At 39.7% G+C, this 12597-nt stretch overlaps 1 protein-coding gene across 1 annotated transcript in view; it reads right to left on the bottom strand.

Annotated features, from left to right (window-relative positions):
• Positions 1 to 12597, bottom strand: part of TTC21B (tetratricopeptide repeat domain 21B) — a 557642-nt gene that overhangs the window by 307163 nt on the left and 237882 nt on the right. Inside the window, exon 16 of the mRNA XM_085645393.1 lies at positions 1117 to 1189. Coding sequence (XP_085501519.1) covers positions 1117 to 1189 — 73 coding nt within the window. The remainder of the gene's footprint in view (positions 1 to 1116; positions 1190 to 12597) is intronic.

Below are 12597 nucleotides of genomic sequence, written 5' to 3'. Positions count from 1 at the left end.
GAGGCCAGCTTACCCTGTATGCCCCATAGCCTCCTGTTCCCTCCCCTTTTGAACAAAAAGGCCGTATGTGTGTATCCTTGACTCTATTGTTGTCAAGGTATGGGTTATGGGTAACGGGGGAAGGAAGGGTTTGCCACAGCAAATTAGAGTTGGTGAGTTGGGGGGGAGGAGGAAGGGAGGGATTTTATTTTATTTTAGAAATAATAAGTAAGGGGAAATGCATATTGCTCAATATTTCTTGTCAGTTTAAACTTAGAGATGGTATATGATGGCACACTAATCTGGAAGTACAAATATACAGGGCTGTAATAGATAACACAGTCAGACCTACCCTGTGACTAATTTCATGGAATATAAAGGACCTGAATGCTCATAGGAAGGTGCGCAGAGTTTCAGCTTACTTAAAAATACATGCTTTTTATTCTGTTTTCTCACTTGCCTGAAGCACAAAGCATAGGGCCTTAAGTGAATTAGTTAATCCACCGGGATCCAATGAAGTGTTTTCCGGTGGGAGGAGACATGCTCCAGTTTTGGTAGCCTGAAAATTAGCCGTACAGCTAAGTTCTGTATTACTTGCAACCTCTTAGTCTCGGCCAGTGGAACATTGACCTGGGTTTCAGCCAGCATTAATCGGAGGTTTGCAGACAACACTATAAATTCCACTGGTCCACTTTTGTGGATAGTGTCAGGCAGTTCATAACATTTTGAGTATCCCTCAGCATTCTAGATGGCAGGCTTTATCAAGACAGCATCAAGGACAATGCCCTTAAATAGATCACTGATAATCTAAACAACCATTCTCAATCTGTTCTTCTGTCTCGCAACACTGCCTCTTTCTTAGAGGTTTGTTCTGGACTACAAATGGGATGGTCGTCCCTGACTAAGGTGGGGAATTTAATCTGAATACGCTGCTTATGTTTTTACCTTCTTTACTTGACACGTAGGAGTAATCTTTGTCTTAATGCGAGTACTTATTAACTTTATGGGTTTCGCAATTATACATTACCAATAAAGATCAACTGTAATCCCACTACTAGGAAAAGGCCCATTTCAACAGAATCAAATATCATGCAGTTAATAATGATAGTTAAGCATAGGTATGATAGAAAGGCTTACCTCTTGAATGTTCATGTAGGCATCCCCAAGAAGCAGATAAGTATGGGAGCTAGGGAGTTTCTCTACAAGGTCTCTGGAATGTAAATATACCACATTATAATGCACCGGGTGTGAATGGGACATTAATAGATGAACTTAATTGATCATCTTCTTTTAAAACAAATGCTACATTCCAAAACAAACAAGGTTACTGTTATTCGATGTGGGACTTTGTTTTATCAATGTAATGAAAACAAACTTAAATAACGTTCTATAACTGCGACAAATGACTACATACAATTACACACACATGGATGAATGCAGCATGGATTTAATAGTATCATAGGATATAACAAGACAGATCTGATCCAACATAACAAACCCCAACACTCCAATGAATTTTCTACCAAAGACTAAGCAGTCATAGTACACAGTCCGACAAAAGTAATATTAAATGCTAAGCACAATGCACTTTTAGTAATTTGTTATTGACAACACCTCACTTTATACCTTATTTGATAAGATAGAAAAGAGAATTGTGCAGTCTTCCTTAAAGACAATCCAAAATTGCAGTACAGAGTTTGGAAATTATAGCTAGCTCTCTTTCCATGTACCATGTTTTTCTCAGCCTAAAGGGGCTGATTGTCCAGCTATTCCATTAATAGATATGGGGCATCAAAAGTTCTCAATCTGACAAACATGACACCAGAGATCACTACAGTAAAACAGAATGCCATCAAAAGACATAAGCAGATCAAAATGACAGGGACAGAACACAAAACTGCAACCTCCACTACAAAAAGTGACTAACTGCTAAAACATAAGGTTTATCAACATCATGTGTCTGAAATTGAAATTAATTGGGATGTTTTGACTTTTATTTCTTGGCAATCGGATAAATTGAAATAAATAAATTATCCTGTTACTCCCCCTACAGTGAACTCCAGAGACCTTTCAATATCTTGTTGTTACTTTTCACTATCAGATCAGTTTGATTATGATGTTGATGGAGCTGGATGGTCTAAAATACTAAGATTTGAGTACATTGTCCCTATTGGCTATGAGCTGGTTTATGTTTAGTAAAATGTTACTGTTACCTCACTACTATATTTTTTCCAATAAGTGGCATCATGCATTGGAGCAATTTTGTTTCATGAATTAGAAACTATACTTCCAATGGGATTTAGATGACAAACTTGTTAGTGTCTGATTCTTCTGGCTGCTCACATATCCTCCAAAATTATTAGGTTGTTATGGCTTTGCTCCGGCTTCTACAGTGTATCTCACATTTTCACTTTGTACAACAGTCTTTTGTCTTCAGATAAGTTAACAATTCTTTCTTAACCATCTCTATCTCTATTGAGCCATTTTGTCAATTAAAATATTCAGGTACTTGTGGATATTTATTACATGGGAAACACTTTAATATGCCTAATGGATTGGTTCCCTGGGGCTAGTATCATATAGTAGATGATTTAGGCAGATAGGCAGTTCTAAGTATACTTTCTCGTAGCACTGTAAACTCTCTAGCACAATGATCCCATTTGAGCGTAATCTTGGATTCATTATTTAGGTCCAATACTTCATTAGACTACCTAACACGTTGTCATTCTTATTAATGAATTTTTAGGTATCAGATATACCAGAATGCAATAACGGCATCTCCCATCCCCAAAAAACTGATGCTTCAGAATCTGGAACTCACTATTTGTGTATGAGTAATTTTAGGTTTAAAACCCTTATACAAGGCGGGATATTTTTGCCACATTTCTGAGTATGCACACCTATATTCAACACTAGACTTATCAAGTTAGCTGGTGTTAAGCAAGCAAACAATATTTGTCACTGTTTTTATTTGGCCCAGACAACCCTATGTAACTTTGATGTAAAGATTTCTGATAATGCTATAGATTCTCATATCCCTGGGCAACACTATACACATTAAGGTGGCAATATCTGCAAGTAAATTCAGGGTTTTTGGCCAAGATTACCTCAATGCTATGCTAAAAACATATTTTGGTGAAATGGGGCTCTGGTATATCAAAATCAGTCTAGTGTTATTGTTACAAGAGATGGGAAAGGTAGAAAGATAGATGCAAGTTTATTGGACTGACCATATTAGTAGCCAAAAGAAACGTTAATAAAACAGACAGTAAAAACTCACCATTAAAGACATTAAAAGTGCAATTGGTAAACATACAGAAAAAGCTAAGAAATGAAGAAGGGGGGAGCTCAATAGGAAGTATTTGTTGTAGCATCAAACACAGATAAATGAATATAGAATGCACTATTACAGAAGAAAAAAACATGAGGAAACATTAAGGGGGTATTTGTTGGGAGGAGATGTATTTATTCTGTACTTGTCTGTAGATTACCACTGTGGAGCGGGCAGTAGACAATGGAAGTGTGCTATACACCTTTAACGGAAAATATAATTTTTCTTATTTATTTTTTCATTCTGATGCTAGAACTCATCCGTTATTGCATTATGAGCTTGATAATGAAATAAAGAAATTTAAAAATAATATACAAAAATTAACTAAGCAAGCACACTTCTTTTGAAAGGTTTTTTATGCAGTTGTATTTTGGAAATATGAACAGTGTTCAAAGATGTTGCTGTACGTTTGCTTTTTACAGCTGAAAGTAGTGAAAAATAAACGCATTGTATTCAATCTAGACACCTGGGCTGTCTCTACTCACAGCGATGAAATGAAGATTTGAACACAACACCTGTGATTATCTCTGATTATCTCTGTGTGAATAGTCAAATTACTGCTACAAAATGTGAGGGAAATTAATTGATGACCTTTTAACACAATACAAGTACCAAGGGGTACGCCAAGAACGGGGAAGTGTATATTACTAAAGGCGGAAGAGACAGTTCCTTTATCCAGAGCAAAAGTCTGCAAACATATGCCTCAAGATGTGTCTACTCGTTACTGATGCAACATATTTTGATATTATAATGAAACAAAAATGAAACAATAACCTATGTAAAATGTGACAGCAGGAACATAAGATGTTACATGAACTGATCCATTTTTGTGCATATGCAATAAAAGATGTATTTCCAAAATATTGCAGTGTTGCTGATTTTACTGGACTTGTGATTTAAGAGAGGACATTTTGCTAAACTTGACTATTGATCGTCTAAATGAAAACATTAGCATAAATCACAAAATATCATGCATAGATCCGGCAGAGATATACAAAGCTAACCCCCCGTTAGGGGTACCTACACAGCCGCCCACTAATGCCCAACTCAGATTAACTCGGAAAAGATTAGAACCCATCAAACCATTAGGGAATCTAATATTTTCAGTGTGCAATCTAGCAAGACTTACAAAGCCATGCTTCTCGCTATTAGAGATATGAAGAACCTGTTATTCCTAGCAGAACAATGGCTCACTAAAATGGAGGATCTTCAGAATTCCTCGTATGAAACACAAGTTAAACGCCGTTCCACCCCTATGGAGGCAGCAAACAGAATTTACCGCCCTGGGGCGCAACTTAACTATCTGACAGACAGTGAGATATTATCCATCCTGTCTACATATGACCCTATTCCCACGTCGATAGGTGAGAGCTTTATCCAAACTATCCCAACGAATGCTGGTAGAACTTCAAAGTCAAACAATAGAAGGATAAACGCTAGCAACCTAAAGAATGTACCATTACTGCCAGGAAAGATAATTTTGCCTACGATCAGTTCCCAAAAACACATCCGGGCCATACTACTCAACTGTCGTTCAGCGAATAAACACGCAGCTGACATAGCTGACCTCATACTAAACCAGGAAATTGACGTAACCATTTTAACAGAAACATGGCTTTCTGACTCGTCCTCACCATGCTTAGACCTATTAGTTCCACCGAACTACCGGATTTTGAGACAGGACAGATGTCACAGAATGGGAGGAGGCATTGTCTGTATACACAGATCAGACATAACCATCACAAAAATACAGGCTGACCCCTTAGAATCGTGTGAATATCTGGGCATGTCACTTAGATCGGCAGATAACCAATCCTGTAAAATACATGCAATCTACCACCCACCTGGTACTAAGAACATGTTCATAGACCAGATGATAGAAATCATAACCACCAACTCTAATCTGCAATCCAAAGATATCTTCCTAGGAGACTTCAACATTCACTGGGAGGATCACTCTGATAGTCAGATCGCACTGTTTAAAGCATTCCTGGAAGAGCAAGCGTTAGTTCAAGGATGTCAACTCCCTACCCACTCTAAAGGCTCCACCTTAGATTGGATATTAGCAAAAGAGAGAGCGATCGAGAAACTTGTAATCACCCCTTGTGATTGGTCTGACCACCACATAATTTTGTTCGTAATTCCCTTCAGAAAAACCAAATCGACCGCACAATCTATTAAACCAAAAAAATGGACCCGGGACACCAGAAGAATTAACTTGGAAAATGCAGCAGCGCGCTGTGAAATAGACTTGCAGCCTCCTAAGAGCATGGTTGACGTCAATGACCTCACGCTGCACTATAACAAGACAATGTCAAGCATTATCGAGGACATAGCCCCACTTAAACTAAAAAGAATCTCTGACAAAGACAAATACCCGTGGTTCAACGGCGCCCTTAATGAAGAAAGAAGGTCACTAAGACTCTCAGAACGTAAATGGAGACAACACCCTTCGTCGCCCCACTTAACCCAACTGAGACAATCCAGGAAAGCTTACAATAAAAGCATTCTAAAATCGAAGAAAGACTTTTTCAGGAAAGAACTGGATAATGCAGTAAACAGACCAAGGAAATTATTCGATCTACTAAAAGAGCAATCAAATAAATCTGCCAAATCGACACCAACCATCACAAATACAACCTTGAATAGTGAAGACTTCTCCGTTTTCTTTACAGACAAAGCAAACGCACTGGAGAGGGAGCTCAAAAAAGCAGCCGAAAACATTGAAAGAGATAAGGACTTCTCAATGGAACAGCAGAATCAACAAGAATTAGAAAAACCAAAAAACAATGCTCAGTGGTCCGGATTTAAGCCGGTCAGCGAACTAGACATTGCGAAGATCTTGTCAACCACTAAACCTAACAATCACTACAACGATCCCATACCGGCAAAGTGCTGGTCTGCGATAAACCACCTGCTAATCCCATCATGGACAAAGGTCATAAACGCTTCATTGTCACAAGGCCAAATACCGGCCTGCCTAAAAACTGGTCAAGTCATTCCCCTCTTAAAAAAACCTACAGAGAACCCTTCTGATCCTAACAACTTCAGACCAGTAACAAATATTCCCATGCTAGCCAAAGTACTGGAAAAATGTGTCCAACAACACCTGAGTCTTCATATTTCGAAAATCAATCTTTTAAATGATTTCCAACCCGGTTTCAGACCAAACCATAGTACAGAAACAGCAATTCTGCAGAAAGTAGATGACGTTTTACTGGCACTCGACCATACCAAAACATGTCTCCTTATCCTGTTGGACCGGTCGTCGGCTTTCGACACGGTGAACCATGAAAAAATAGTCGATCGGTTGAAAAACAGAATGGGTCTAGAGGGAACTGTCCTTAAATGGTTTAGATCCTTTCTCGAGAATAGATCGCAAAAATTCATAGTCAACCAAACCCTCTCAGGCCCAACCAGCAACAATATCGGAGTTCCGCAAGGGTCAACACTATCTCCGGCGCTATTCAACCTATACGTAGAACCACTAACGGATATACTACAAAAAGCGAACATTTCTTTCCACATGTACGCTGATGACACCCAGCTGTACATCAAGGTCACATCATCTGAAGAGATAAAGACCATGAACCATGCACTATCGAGAACCATCCAATGGTTAACGGCTAACCACCTGAAGCTAAACCCCCAGAAAACAGAATTCCTATTGATTACACCCCAAAAAAGCAAATCAAATATAGTAGAATGGACCAACACTATCACTGCTCTAAAATGTACTCCGAAGATTGTCGACTCTACTAAATCTCTGGGAATTACTCTGGACAAAAACCTGAACATGTTAGCACACATTAGTTCAATGGCAAAAAACGCCCGTTTCCATTTAAGTTACCTGCGGAAACTGAAACCATTCCTAAATAAAACAGATCTCAAAACAGCAGTTCAGGCACTGGTCATATCAAGGATTGAGTATGGTTGCACAAATTTGGCCGGGCTCCCCAAGATCTCAACAGCACCACTGAAAGCATGTCTGAATGCTGCCACAAGACTTATATCTGGATCCAAAAAATTCGACCATATCACCCCTCACTTGAAAGCCCTTATCTGGCTGCCCCTCGAAGCAAGAATTCAATTCAAGTTGGCATGCATCACGCACAAAGCATTACACAACAAAACTCCAGTTTACCTCGCAAAAAAACTCACGCTATCAGGAGGGTGGCGATTTTCCAGGAGCCATGCAGACCTTCTATTGAAACCGGCTCGCTTTTGTAAGAAAATAACTTATGATAGAGCATTCTCCGGGGCAGCTCCAAGAATCTGGAACGCTATCCCCCCTAACATTAGAAGAATTCCTTCCATCACCGCATTCAAAAAGGAAGCAAAAGCATTCTATATGAGGAAATTTCTCCCATAAGTACATAGAGCAAAATCTTTGTCACTGTCTACAAACCTATCATGACTACTCCATGTGCCCGCTAGCTGCTCACTAACCTTATATGGACCTGTATATACATGTTCAAAATGTAGTCTGTTACTTTAAACTACTCATGGTAATTCAATATGTGTATATATTATCTTTTGCTGCCTAATGCTCTGTTCTAAACTTGGTAGGCATCTAATGACTTGTAACGTATTCGGTTCTGTTTCACCGAAATTCAGCTGTATAGCGCTCCGATACCCTACGCAGGGTCATGTTCGCGCTATAGAAAACACTAAATAAATAAATAAATAAATAAAAAAGCCAGCACCAAAAATATTTTAAAGTGAGGGCAGTCTCAAGTAAGTAACAAAATATCTCCTCACAATCACTTGAAAAGAACACAATAAATGCTGCTGAGCATTTTGTTTTAAAGTCACCATTGGGCAAATATGTCATAATTAGGGAATCCACTCCCAACTACAAACACTAGAAAATCCTCAAGGTACATGCAGCATTTTTCTACAACCCACAAAACACCTGCAAGATCTGGGTAGTTGCAGCAGTTTTAACCTGATTGCCTACTAGCATCCACCAACTACAATGGACCTAACATGGGCTCTAAGCTGGCTGGTTTAAAGTGAGACCAAACAGATCGTACACATTTGTATAGCTGAGGACAAAGGAGGTACCCATGGCTGTTCTTGTAAGTTGCTTATATAAAGTATTCTGAAATACAAATAAGGTTATGATATATACAGAATTCTCTCTTGGCTAAAAAGTGGAGCAGATACTTTGGGCTGAGGAATTTACAGTATACATGTAATGTGCCCTGTTGGCTGTGATATAATGTTTATGTATGTGGAAGAGAAGAAATGGCAGCGGATCTTTGTCCATCAATGAAAACAACAGAAATTTGAGATTTACTAACAATTTCAATAAAAGTGAAGTTTATTTTCTTGATGACAAGGTTAGGATCCAAAACACAAGTCTAAAAAAAGAGTTCTATTGTAAGCCTACATCTGTTAATTACATTTTACATGCAGGTAGCCACCACGCACACAATCTGGAATGGAGTATCCTCTATGGGGTGCTATTCAGGTAAGGGAGCAACTGCAGCATAGCTATTCCATCTGATAAAGAAAGAACTAAAAGGAGAAGCTACACAAATAAGAGTCTTCTCACTGCAATCGGAAAGTAAGTAGAATGGAAACTATTTGCTACTAGCTGTTAACAGAGATGACCAAGACATGCTAAGATTGAGCACAAATTATAATGTACAATCCAAGGAGGATAGGGAAATATTACAAAAGCACTTGAGTCCTCAAGAAGACAATATAAAAGAGCAACTACCAAGTGCGCTTGTTGATCACATAAACAGACCTCACAATTTTCAAGACACACTGGTAAACAGTTGTTTACTACCCAGAGAACCTGAACAGACAAGGTTAACAACTCATAAAACACAGAAATAGGCCAGTTATTGTTTAGTGAACTATAACTTGCACTCCCATCATGTATTTTTTATGACTTCACATATTGCATCACTCATGACATATTATGTGGCATCATTGATCACATCACACATTGTATATAAATAACATTGCTGAAATTCCTAATCAGGTTAATCAATAATTATGACCGTGTGCTAAAGGCTTTATGAACGAGGAATAATACAACAACCTAAACCAATGTGTGGGCTCTTGTAAGCTTGTCTTTGAGCTTTCAAACTAAATTGGATATATTTTAAGTGAAGCATTTCTGAAGGATGTCGTCGTCTTTTTACTGCTATTAGCCCACTGGAAGTGTGCAATGGTGGTAGGTCACTTACAAAGAAGTGGCCTCTGAACATCACTGAACAGCACAAGACTGTCGTAAGAGGAAATTAAGGACCGCTCAAAGCATATCATATGAACTGTTACTCTGTAGGAGCACGGCATAAGTCAGCTGAACGGAATACGCTGTGTAGTCGACATAAACTGTACCATAGTTCTTTTTATTGTTGGACTCTATAAATGATGTAACTGCGGTTTTTATTTTGATGATCTTTCACCGTTGAGCGATTTTGTAAAGGTTTTAATTAACTTATACAATAAAATTACTCACTTACCTGGCTGCACAGCTCCAATGGCTGAGTGGATGGCTTTTAGGTCTATCCTTTGAGGAGACTGCTTTAATGTACTTCTATTGATGAAGACCTGATGCCTACAAGCGTGATCTAAAGTACTTTGATTCGCCCTAAGCTGTTATACCCATGCCCTCATACTCACAAAACAGGCTATCCCAATGCCTAAGCACCATCATGGGTCTCCCAACTCCCACTTTGCCACTTGGCTCTGGACCTCTATGTACCTGCCACTACACCCACATCATGACATGACAATAGGGGATTTATAAAATGAGAATCAGCGGCTCACTTTCGAGGAACTCCGTTGTAAATTCAATCTGCATGAGGGTCAATTCCTTTTGTATAACCCATTACACACTGCAATACAGTGGCTCTGGCCCACCCTCCATGAGTCCTGTCCTGGAGACTCACCCGACTCCAAGCCATGTATACCAGGGAAAATGGCCGGCACCATGTAACTTGGTTGTATAAAGCTCTTCTCTCTTTCTTTCTCTTCCCCATCTCCAACTTTCCTGAGAGATAAATGAGATACAGAAGCAGACCGTTCTTTCTATGACTGAGACTGGGCGCAGGCACTAGCACTCCCACATAAGAGAAGATATAATGCTAAGTTCAAACTGATTCAATATTTTATACTTCACAGGGCCAGTCTTTCACCAGCAGCACCTAAGTCTTTACCCACATGTCCAGTACATGCCCTCGATGCTTAGCGGGCCCACTGACTTCACACAAATCCTGACCCCTCCTTCAGCCCTCTGAACCTACGTAATAAATATTGTATCTTCCCTCACAATCCAATGGATATCATAGAATTGGGCCCTACTAGCACAGAGAATTTACAGAAGAACCAAGTAAGATAGGACAGCCTCTCAATTTTCATACATTGCTTTTTCTCTCATCAAGAGAGCCATTATCACTCAATGGAAATCCAGGACTCCTCCTTCACTGAAGACTTGGTCGCATACACCATAAAAATGGGGTAGGGCAGAAAGCTCCTGTTGAACTTGGCCCTTCTTGGCAGGTTCACCCCTGAACTTTTTGCCTTAAGCTCTGACATGGTGGTAGTGATTTTAGGCCTCTGGGCACTTTAGCACTGTGGCCCATTGTAAAGTGCGTGTGTGCTCTGAGTGCGCGTGGTGAAATTGGCCTGCCCTCCCATAGGAATGCATGGGAAGTATGTGTGTCCATGGTCATTCCTGGTATGAGAAGAGCACAGGGTCGAGTTTAGTTCGTGCGGACGCATGAGAATAAATGCTGCGTAATGGTGTGCGCAGATTCATGGTGATTGGTGGAGAAGTGCCACTTTTAGAAGTTGGCATTTTTGTGTGCTGTGTGCCTGCCTGCCTGATGTGAATGGCATGTCTGGCTTGTGATTGACAGGAGCTGAGAGGGCTGGGGAATTCCAGGAGCCAGGGTGAGTCTGCCCAGTGGTGAATAGAGAGATCTGCATCTAGATGGGAGGGAGGAGTTGCACCTGGGACCTGAATAGGACTGTGCCTTCCCTCCACAATGCTGGCTTCGCCCCCTGTGGTGCGTCTGAGCACCTAGCCCCCTAATTTTAAAACCAATGGACTTCTCTCTAACAAATTGTAGCCCCTTAAACTTACCGCAACTTACTGAATACCCATACCATCCCTCACATTTTTAAGTCTCTGGTTCCATATCTCCATTAACATCTCAAAGATCAAATTAAGTTTATTAATTGCATCAATTAATTAATACCATTGGAATTAATAACCAAATGATACACGATCTAAAAGAAAAAGAATATATTACATTATAAAATGCTGCAAAAAATCAAAAGGAGAGTGGACCACTTGTCCTGTGTAGCCAGGGTCTTTTTGCTCTTGATTTCTTTATAAAAGAACCCTCATAACTATACACAGGTTTGGAAGCGGCATGTACTGGGTTACCGCTTGTGTGTAATAGTACAGCATTATCATTGGGTCTTTTTCTGAATGTGTGCTGTCCTCCACCCGGAGGAAGACCATCTGGTTAGACAGTAGCGTCCAGACATGAAAGATCAGGAGGGTGTGAGAAGGTTCATGTCAAGTGAATTAAAATCTCTAGATCATTGTTTCAGTTATGATTTTATTCTGTGAATCTTGATCAGAGAGTGATAAAAAGGTTCGAGTGCGGAGGGAGACCGAGTTACTGGTCTGCCGTACTTTTCAAAATGTAAAGGTCGACATGTTTCAGCCTACTGTAGTAGTCTATAGGCTTTCGTCAGGACCGATATCAAGGAAGGCGCATTGTGGCTCCTTGTTAAGTGAATTTTTCCCACTTATCTAGTTTAAATGGTCAGATCCGTGTATCTGTACCTAATTGAGATAGAAAAAACAGTTGTGTTCAAATTCTTGTAAGGGAACAAATAATCATGAATTTCTGTCTCATAGATTATTTGTGGAGCTACTACCATTATTTTGGAGAAGTGAAGTTAAAACAGCGTGAAATCTTTGGCAAAAATAGTGCGAAAAAATGGGGGGGGGCGGTTTTATGAAGTGATGGAGTTCATTGTGCTGGTGATTCATCTAATGGCGAGGTAGCGGAGTCTATAGATGGTCACTAGTTCAAGCTAGACTATGAAAGCTATCATTGGTGGTTAGTCAAACAAGTGGCTCAAATGTAGGTTGCATTAAGTTACGGCGTTCAGGTATTAGTTAAAGATCAATCATCGTGCACTCTTTAGAGATCGTGATTATATCTCGTCGGAGGTGTATACATCAAATCGATGCTATGCAGGATTTAATAACACTGGAAACATTTAAGAAAATGCTTTTGTTG

This window comes from Triturus cristatus, chromosome 3_1 (genome assembly GCF_964204655.1).
Source record: "Triturus cristatus chromosome 3_1, aTriCri1.1, whole genome shotgun sequence".
Taxonomy (NCBI): Eukaryota; Metazoa; Chordata; class Amphibia; order Caudata; family Salamandridae; genus Triturus; species Triturus cristatus.
Note: the sequence above shows the minus strand (reverse complement) of the source record. Positions and strands in the feature narration are given on the sequence as shown.